General features: G+C 41.8%; 1 protein-coding gene across 1 annotated transcript in view; it reads right to left on the reverse strand.

The window, feature by feature from the left end:
• Positions 1 to 1057: 1057 nt before the first annotated feature.
• LOC114922867 (vomeronasal type-2 receptor 26-like) overlaps positions 1058 to 10595 on the reverse strand; it is a 23596-nt gene continuing 14058 nt past the window's right edge. The window contains exons 4-6 of the mRNA XM_029284966.1: positions 9148 to 9439; positions 8051 to 8171; positions 1058 to 1962 (exon numbers count right to left, since the gene is read on the reverse strand). Coding sequence (XP_029140799.1) covers positions 1058 to 1962; positions 8051 to 8171; positions 9148 to 9439 — 1318 coding nt within the window. The remainder of the gene's footprint in view (positions 1963 to 8050; positions 8172 to 9147; positions 9440 to 10595) is intronic.

Below are 10595 nucleotides of genomic sequence, written 5' to 3' on the forward strand. Positions count from 1 at the left end.
ATAGAACTGTTCAGACCAGGCCCTGGGAGGACAGTGAAACTAGCAGCCTTACTGGACTCAGGGTGCACCCATTTTATGATTAGGCCAGAGCTAGTGGGGAAAATGGGAATTCCCCTTAGGAGATTGAAAACCCCAATCTCTTTTTGCCAACTGGATGGTTCAGTCATAGGGGGGGGGGGCTGCCAGTTTTGTTTCCAGACCATTACACATCAAGCAAGGTGGCCACACAGAGGCTTTAGCGTTTATTGTGGCTCTGGGCATGGAGTGGCCGTTAGTTTTGAGGCTGGCTTGGCTAAAGAAATGGAACCCCATGATCAACTGGAGGGAAAAACAACTTAGATTCCCACAGGGGGAAGCCCCACCAGTCACTAAAAAAAGCAGCGGGACATGTGGATTACTTCATGATTTTGCCTCCCCCCTCAGTGACTCAGACTTGCAAAGTTTTCAAATGGAATACAGAGATTTGCCTGAAGCATTCAGTGAGCAGAGGGTGGATGAACTCCCCCCTCACTGACCCACAGACTGTGCTATTGAAATATTCAAGGGGTAAAATTACCAAATTCGAGGACTCCCAGAGAGCTAACCGAACTGAAAAAGTTTATCAAAAAGAATTTATTGCAGGATTTTATCAAGCTAGCCAGACCTCGGGTGACAGCCCCTGTTCTATTCAGAGAAAAGAAATATGGTTCTCTTCGTCTCTGCATTGATTATAGGCCCCTGAATGCTGTGTGCATGGAAAACATGTTTTCATTACCTTTAATAAAAGACATGCTAATGCACCTATCAAAAGGATTTTTTTTTCCAAAACTGGATTTGCGAGAGGTTTATTACTGCATAAGAATAAAGAAAGGTGATGAGTGGAAAACTGCTTTCAATTGCCCATTGGGTTTCTACCAGTTCTCCCATTTGGATTACAAAGGGCCCCTGCAGTGTTCATGAAGCTGATCAACGAAATCCTCTGTGATCATCTTTATAAGAGGGTTTTGGTTTATCTGGACAATATTCTTATTTATACTGAGACCAAAGACAAACATAAATAAGGCCAATACTGCATCAGTTAGAAATTCTTGTTTCTTACTATATTTTCTCTACAATTCAGATCGGGCCTCAGTAGAATAATATAGCATTTGGGAAAAAAGATACATGCCAAGAGAGCAGCTCCAGAGGCCAAAATGGAGAAAATCTCCACAGCTACCATGGACTTCCCTTTGGTTCTCAGATAGGTAGGGAGGAAAGTAATCCAAACACAGCAAAAAACCAGCATGCTAAAGGTAATGAACTTGGCTTCATTAAAGCTATCAGGCAATTTCCTAGCTAGAAATGCCACAGTGAAACTGATGAGAGCCAAAAAACCTAGATAGGCAAGCACAATGTAAAACATTAAAGATGAGCCTTCGTTGCATTCTAAAATGATCTCTCCAAACAAGGAGTGGAAGTCCAAGTTGGGAAACGGGGGAGAGGTTCCCAGCCAGGTTGCACAAAGAAATGCTTGGACCAAGGGGCAGGCTATGACAATGGAGCAGGTCAGTGGTTTTCCTAAAAGTTTCCTTGATCTGTTCCCTGGCTTGGTGGCCATAAAGGCCAGCACCACCATGACAGTTTTTGCTAACACAGAGGAAACTGCAAGGGAAAAGAGAATGGCAAAGGCAGATTGTTGGAAGAGACAAGAGATCTTCCCAGGTTGACCAATGAAGAGGAAAGAACAGAGGAAGCAGAGCAGGAGGGAGACCAGGAGGATATAGGTGAGATCTCGGTTGTTGGCCTTGATGATTGGTGTGTCATGATGTTTATAGAAAATAACCAAGACTGCAGATGTTATAATAGAGAGAAAAAGAGCAAGAAAAACTAAAATGTACCCCAGGGTCTCTTGATAGGTGAGGAAATGGATCTTCTTGGCAATGCATTGGTCCTTGTTCTTGTTGGCATATTGGTTTTCTGGACAGGGTTCACAGTGAGCTGCATCTGAAATCAAGAGTCTTTGTCTTAGGATTTCTTGAGCAACTACCATGTGCATTATCCCTCCCACAAAGATGATATGCCTTTTTGCTGTGGCCAACCAATAAAGGGAGTGATGAAAGGAACCACTGCGTAATTTATGGTACATCAAAAAGAGCAAATCATCCTTCATTTATGATGATCCTAAGGACAGATTAACCAGAGACAAGTTCCAGCTATCCATTCACTATGCACTTCCATGAATAATGTGGCTTTCAGTTTGAAATTGCTGCCTCACCCACCAATTTATAATGGAACACGCAGAACACTGATAGATCTATTATCCAGGAATGCTGCTGTCTTGTTTGTGTGTACATTATGCTTGCCTCAACCTCTTTGCTTTGTACTTCAAATCTGTTTATTCAGACCTTTTTTGGTCCCTCCTACTCTATGAAAGAGACATAGATACATGGATCTTCTCTTTCTCTGGCAGGTCTATTTCCTTGATAGTGCTGATAGAAGAAGCACACAACAAGTGATAAAAATTAAAGCTTGGACTACAAAACCGACTTATCCGGAAACGATTGGATGTTGTTTTTCCCAATTAAATGTGAAAGTAGGAGTGGAAATGCAAGTTGGAGATTCATAAATTGTTCTCCAAAACTATCTTGCGTGGAATTGCTGAGGATCAGGAAACGTGACCTCTGTGGCCAGGACAATTTAGATCTGTAAACTGAAGGGTTCTGCTGAAAAGTATGAGTGCATGTCAATCTTATTCAAAAATGACTACAATAGCAAAAAAAGTGATCTATTGACTGTCTTCCTTGATCCTAGAAGATTTACATTTAATGTCTGGTCTACCTGTCTGATTAGAAATGGTCCCTGCTGAACAAGCGTCACACTGGTAGCAGCAAACTGGCTTGCCCTCTGGAACTCTTCTCCTCTCTCCTGCCTGGCACCTCTTTGTGCCACACCTGGCAAAGGGGATTGTCTAAAAGAGAAATACTTGAAATTACTTAAGCAATCAACCTGCTGCATTCATTCTTTTTGCCATTCCTATTTCCCTTCCTTATTCCTAATTCTATGTTCAGATTCTTTTCTAAAGAAATAGTTTACCACCATCTTAAAGAAATCAGGAACACTCCTGAGGGATTAGGCCCACTGGCATTCCTGACACATCAATAGATGTGGGAGATTGGAACTGGGATCTTGACATGTAGAGGAAGGCTTGTGACTAAACTATAGCATTTCTGAAAGAAAGAATCATGAGGATATAGCTCAGTGGAAATGGTCTGTGGAAATCACTGTTGCTTGCTATAATTGCATCCTGGGTTTCAAGCAGAGGTTGTTCCCAACCCTTTGTGGAATGACACAAATTAGACGTGAAATATCTTACATGCAAAGCAGATTTTTCACCACATGACTGCCATAATTTCTGACTCAATTTATTATTTTTCAAGTTAGAAAGATGTTCTACATCTCAGGAAGAGAATGAATATTTCCCTGAACTTACAACATTTCCTTGCAGCTCACCTTTGTGGCCCAGATGATTGTATCAGAGTTAATGGTCAAATCCTGGCCTGGGGGAGCCTCAGGATTTATTTGCCCAACTTTCGTGGAGACAAAAGATTCATTTGGGAGGAAAACCCAGTTGAAAAGTTCAAGATGAGTAGATCCCAGTCCATTTTCTGAGAAGGAGACTTCATCTCCAGCACTGTTGTTGAACTTCACATTGCTCAAAGAGACAAGAATCTGAAAGAAAGGAGACCTTCAGAAATTGGAGTATTTGGGCTAGAGCTACAAATGATACATCATGGCTTCTATCATCACACGATAGTCATCTTGAGAAAATGGGTTTATGTCTGAGAAGCTTGAAGAGCTCTCATGGTGAAGAGCTGAAAAATCAGGATTAATACCAAATATTTAACTTTGAAACTACGAACGTTTCCCTTTACCACAGGGCATCTTTTCCAACTACAGTTTCACCAAAACACAATGTCATGGTTCTGACAGATGAAACTCTTCAAAGAACTTTGAGGCATTATTTACCTTAAAGAATCTTTATTCAATTAGCATGGCATCGGCAAGTACATGGTCGAAACCAAAATCTGAATTCTCCTCCCCTTAACACATAGTATCAAAGCACAATTCCCTCCTCTAATTAATAATCATAAATCACATTTATCATCTTATCATCTCTTATTTCAAAAGTCCTTGCTTTCACACACTATTACAATATTGTTATGTCTAACTAACTCCCATCACATTACTCCTTCTCCCCCATTAGCATCTATTAGCACCATTAGCAGCATTCCAATATCTCAGGGGCTACCACAAAGAAGAGGGAGTCAAGCTATTCTCCAAAGCGCCTGAAGGCAGGACAAGAAGCAACGGATGGAAACTCTCCAAGGAGAGAAGCAACCTAGAACTAAGGAGAAACTTCCTGACAGTTAGAACAATTTACCAGTGGAACAACCTGCCTCCAGAAACTGTGAATGCTCCAACACTGGAAGTTTTAAAGAAGAGACTGGACAGCCATTTGTCCAAAATGGTATAGGGTTTCCTGCTTGAGCAGGGGGTTGGACTAGATAACCTCCAATGTCCCTTCCAACTTCATTTATTTATTTATTTATTTATTTATTTATTTATTTATTTATTTATTTATTATTTATTATTATTATTATTATTATTATTATTATTATTATTATTATTATTATTATTATTATTATTATTATTAAAGTAAAGCATAGGAAAGAAAAAGGCTGCATCTCCATATGTTGTCAAAGCAAGAATATCTGATGTAGCAGCGTTGACACACAAGGTATACAAAAATTTTAGTTCCACATTACAATTTTAATTCTAGAGTTTTCCTCTTGTGATACTTGGCTACATGCAGTTTCAAATGATTGTTTTGGCCCAAAGTCTTGTTAATGGACAAATGAATTTTAGAAATGAATAAATAATTTCTATCACAACCATGGAAAATTCTGGAGGGGCCAGGAAACCAGCAACCAGTAGGAGGACGGCTGCAGCAAGGGGATTGGTTGCCACCCCCAAATGTACAGTAACCGCTGAGGGGCCCGCAAATGATGGACATCCAGCAACAACTCCCTCTGAGGCCGCAGGGGCGCCTACAGCAATTGAGGAAGCCACAGCTCCCTGCAGACCAACAGCAGGGGGATGGCAACAGTCCCCACCCAGGCAGCAACCATTGGGGGGTCTACAGCAACTGAGGATGCCATGTCTCCCTGCTGACCAGCAGCAGGAAGGGATGGAAACAATCCCCACCCATTCAGCAACCACTGGGGGGCCTACAGCAACTGAGGGTGCCACAGCTCCCTGCTGGCCAGCAGCAGGGGGGACAACAGTAGCCCCCACCCAGGCAGCAACCACTGGGAGACCTACAGCAACCACTGGGAATGTGGCAGCTGCCTGGGTGGAGCAGCAGCAACTGGGGATCCAACAGCCACAGTGGGGGGCCCAGCAGCCATTGACTGTTCCACTTTTCAGAGCAACCTTTGATGGGGACCCAGGGAAGCTGGGTTTTTTTCTCAACCAAGTGCGCTCTCATTTGAACCGCTGTGCCTATCTCTACCCGGGCCCAGCTGCTATGGTCGACGTGATTGTGTCCAGCTTAGAGGGACAGGCATCCGAATGACTGAATAATTTATACAATGAGCAAGCCCCCAATTTGGAGGACCCCCCATCTCTTCCTCCTAGGACTGAGAGCAAGGTTTGAGGACCCATCCATTGCCCTCAAAGCAGAAGAACAAATTCATAAGATAAAGCAAGCCGGCAGGCCTGCTCTGGAGTATATACGAGAGTTCCGCAAGATAGCTGGTTGGATAGAGAGATGGCCTGAGCAATCCCTAGTCCATCACTTCAAAGAAGGATTAGACGACCACCTCTCTCAGGCCAAATTAAAACTCCCTAGGTTTTTAGGGAGAGTTCACCCTGTCTTCCATTGCAGCTTGTTGAAACCTTTTCGGGGCTCCGCTTTAAGACTTCCCCCTAAGAAGGCACCTGGACACCTCATAGTAGCGGGTCAGACTCACTTTTAAATAAAACGTATTCTTGATTCTAGAATTTTTAAAGGGAAATTGCAGTACCTAGAACAATGGAAGGGATACTCGCTGTCTGAAGCCACTTGGGTGAAATCTAGCGATGTGAAAGCTGACAGACTCATCAAAAGATTCTATAGGAAACACCTAACAAACCAAGTGACAGTCCTTAACATATGCTTTTGTTTATGTTACAGGATCTGTCCTTTTTGTAAGGGGGGCCGGATGTCAATGCTGCTAACATCGGATGTTCTTGCTTTGACAACATATGGAGATGCAGCCATTTTCCTTCTTATGTTTTACTCTTAGAATTAGAGTTAGGATTAGATGATGCTGGGGGGGGGAGGAGGAGGAGGAATGTGCATGGGAGTTTAGTTAGACATAACAATATTGTAATAGTGTGAGAACCAAGGTTTTTTTGAAATAAGATGATAAGAAATGGTGGGTTGGAGAACTGGAGGGAAAGTCTGCATTTCAAACTAATTGGAGAATGTGATCTATGACTATTAATTAGAGGAGGGAATTGTGCTTGGGTACTATGTGCTCAGGGGAGGGGAATTCAGATTTTGGCTTTGCCTTTGTACGTGCCGATGATATGCTACTTGAATAAAGATTCTTTAAGGTAAACAATGCCTCGAAGTTCTTTGAAGAGTTTCATGTGTCGGAACCATGACATCACTATTTAGAAAGGTCCAACTTTTAGCCTTTGATGCAGAAAATTCTGATGAATTTCAGACCAGAAGCCCATTAGGACCATTTTGAATCCTGCCGTGTGCTGTGATTGATATAGAAACATAGAATAATAGAGTTGGAAGGGACTTTGGAGGTCTTCTAGTACAACCCCATGCTCAAGCAGGAGACCCTATGCCCTTTCAGACAAGTGGCTGTCTTGCCTCTTCTTAAAGGCCTCNGCTTCTCTCCTTTGTTAATTTTCAACGATTATTAAACAGAAGCTTTTCTCACACAGCAAGCTGAGTAGTGAAACAAATGGGCAGGGACACAGCAGGATACTAAGCCATAGAAACATAAACCAAGATTAAAACAAATTGAGTATATTTTTACAAGTTGGATTCAGGGCACATTCTGAGCAAAACTGAAATTGTTCTGCATAGATAATAATAATAATAATAATAATAATAATAATAATAATAATAATAATAATAATAATAATAATAATAATAATAATAATAATAATAATAATAATAATAATAATAATAATAATAATAAAGTTGGAAGGGACCTTGGAGGTCATCTAGTCCAACCCCCTGCTCAGGCAAGAAACCCTATACCATTTCGGACAAATGTCCAGTTTCTTCTTAAAACTTCCAGTGTTGGCGCATTCACCGCTTCTGGAGGCAGGCTGTTCCACTGGTTAATTGTTCTAACTGTCAGGAAGTTTCTCCTTAGTTCTAGGTTGCTTCTCTCCTTGATTAGTTTCCATCCGTTGCTTCTTGTCCTGCCTTCAGGCGCTTTGGAAAATAGCTTGACTCCCTCTTCTTTGTGGCAGCCCCTGAGATATTGGAACACCGCTATCATGTCCCCCCTAGTCTATGATTTCAACTCACCTTCTGAAATGTGTTGCATAACCACACCAGATTACTATCTTGCTTTGGGCTGACACTTCCTCCTTGAAATGGTCACCCTCTGAAACTTGCGCAGCTGTTGAAGCCTATTCAGGACTTTATAAAGGTCTTTCCTTTATAGAATTTATGGACCCCTGGTTTGGTTTGCTTCTCTTTTACCCCTCTGCCCTCTTTCAATAAAATATTGTTCGTCTTAACTATTTTTAATCATTGCTGTTTTAATACACTTTGAGATGGATTGGTATGGGAGCATGCAGACATTTAATCAATAACTGAAGAAATTCATATGGGGAGCTTCCACTCTAAGGATCAGTGGACTGCGTAGAAAAGCCATAATAATTACCTCCCATGACTGGAAATTTGAAATCCTCTTTCCAAGCCTCATCATGGTCGGTCGGGCTCCGGATCCATACATTGCATGTAATGCGTGTGCCAGAGCAAAAATGGCATTGTAGACATTGTAACTTTCACCTGTCATTCTTGTTTCAAAAGTGTAATATGGTAGATACTGCAAATTCTCCTTTCCTGTACATTGTTTTTTCCCCTTTGGAGGGATCTCGCCTGGTTTGTGGATCTTGCAGTCAAAGACATACTCCCACCATGAAGGGAGAAAAACATCTCCTTGTGGGTTCAAGGGATCTAAAGACAGGAGGAAATGGGTGAATTCTAAGACTTCCCCAGTGTGGTCCCTAAAATGCAAGGCCCCATGGGAAGGCATTATGTATTCCAATATGCCTTGAGATCCATCCCATCCTTTCCAATGGGAAGTTATAATCAAAACTTTCCGAAATGATGTCTTTGTGTATTTTTCATAAAAACGCACAGCCATTAGTACAGTGGTAGTAACAGTGGAGTCTCCAAACAGAATAAACACTTCTGTTTTAGACCAAGCATGGAAAGTGAAAAATAAGTTTTTTAGCGTAATATTAAGATCACCCAATTTTGTCATTCCAGTGAAGGCCAGACAGATCTCCTTCTCCTTGAGCATTGGCATCAGAGATGAGATGAAATGTTCTCCCTGGTCATCTTCAGGGACCACAAGCCCAACCCAATTCCACTGGAAATGCAGGAGCAGCTGGACTAAACCCACATATTGAGAAGATTCCTTAGCATTAATCCGGAAGAAGGAAGGATAAACTGTTTTCTCTTCCTGCAAGAACTCAAAGCCAACACCAAGCTGGAGAAAGTGAGATTTTTTTAAAAAAAAAACAACAAAGTAAAGGTTGATGTTGACTTTAGGGGTCACCATTCTATGGTTGATTGCCCCACTATTCACACTGGCTCACTCTGAGTGGCAAGCTTAAGTTTCTTCCCTTTTAGGAAGAGCCACCAGTTACCCATTTTAATTGGTAGTGGTACCTCAGAAGACAAGAGAAGAAGCCATCAACCTGATACAGAGACTAAATGACACTAAAACGATGGCTACCCTTTTATCAAATATAAACTAAGAGTCACAAGTCATGTTATGCCTCTCTCCCCAAAAAAACTACTTTTGGTTTCAATTTTGGTTTCTGAGTATGCTTCTGATCTTTGTCTACTCCATACTGGATCCAATGGAGCTCTCTTACCTGTGGGACCTTAAAAATACTGAAGATGATGGCCATCTGCCTTGAGTATTTGGCAATGAGACCACCAATGATGGACAGAAGAGTGTCCTGCTGGTCACATTTGTACCCTGGAACCACTTGGCCTCGTGAGGAGAGCATGGAGAAGCTGTTTAAGGAAATAAACATCTCACTCTGGAAATGTCTGTAGATATGGAAGCCGAGGGTGATGTTGGGGAGCAGGAAAAAATCCTTATTGACCTCAGAGACAGCAAACATCAATGCAAGGAATTGCTGGTAGTTAATGGGGAATAGCCTGTAGTGAGAAAAAACATTGGGAACATTATAGTTCTGTGCTGGTAGAGTTTTCTTCACTCTTTGGCAGGGATTTTGGAGGCAGCAAATTTCCCATATTTTATTGGGTTTGGAGTTTTTTCAAAGGACCTCCCTTGGCTAAACTTGGATGACTTTGTGAGAAAGAAGATAAGCCTTTGCATCCATATCATGGTCTGTTTTGTATCCCTCTATCATCTTCCCCATCTTCACTTTGCTCCAGTGGCTGAAATCCTTCCCAACTGCTCCTCTATCAGACTAATAATTTAGGGTTTCTCTTGGAGAAACATCTTCAGGTGGGGTAAACATTGCTGAGCACAGGACCGTAGTGTGTGTGGGTCACCTCATAGATTTACTGAAGGCTGCTATACATGAGCAATGCTGATTCCAAAACTGAGAGAGATTTTTACAACTCTTGAACACTGGAAGTGTCATGGTTCCAATAGATGAAACCAGTAAAAGAACTTCAAGGCAAGAATTCTTCCTTAAAGAACATTTTATTAGGAAACAAAGTATCGGCACTTACAGAGTTGAACCCAAAACTGAAATTCCCTACCCTCAGAACAAAGTATCAAGTTTCAATTCCCACCCCAAAGAAGCTGTCAGAAATCACATTCTCCAATTAACACAAAACGTGCACTTTCCTTCCCAGCTCTTCAGCCCGCCAAAACTTTAAGTAGTAACCTTGAGTTCCCACACAGCTGCAATTGTTATGATGAACTAAACCCTCAAGCATTTACTCCATCCCCCTTCTACATCTAAACTGCAAAACAGTTTACAATGCCTTGGTAAGGCCACACTTGGAATACTGCATCCAGTTTTGGTCACCGCGATGTAAAAAAGATGTTGAGACTTTAGAAAGAGTACAGAGAAGAGCAACAAAGATGATTAGGGGACTGGAGGCTAAAGCATATAAGGAACAGTTGCTGGAATTGGGTACGTCTAGTTTAATGAAGAGAAGGACGAGGGGGGACATGATAGCAGTGTTCCAATATCTCAGGGGTTGCCATAAAGAAGAGGGAGTCAAGCTATTCTCCAAAGCGCCTGAAGGCAGGACAAGAAGCAACGGGTGGAAACTAATCAAGGAGAGAAGCAATCTAGAACTAAGGAGAAACTTCCTGACAGTGAGAACAATTAAC

Source organism: Protobothrops mucrosquamatus, unplaced genomic scaffold (genome assembly GCF_001527695.2).
Source record: "Protobothrops mucrosquamatus isolate PMUCROS unplaced genomic scaffold, P.Mucros_1.0 scaffold1150, whole genome shotgun sequence".
NCBI lineage: Eukaryota > Metazoa > Chordata > Lepidosauria > Squamata > Viperidae > Protobothrops > Protobothrops mucrosquamatus.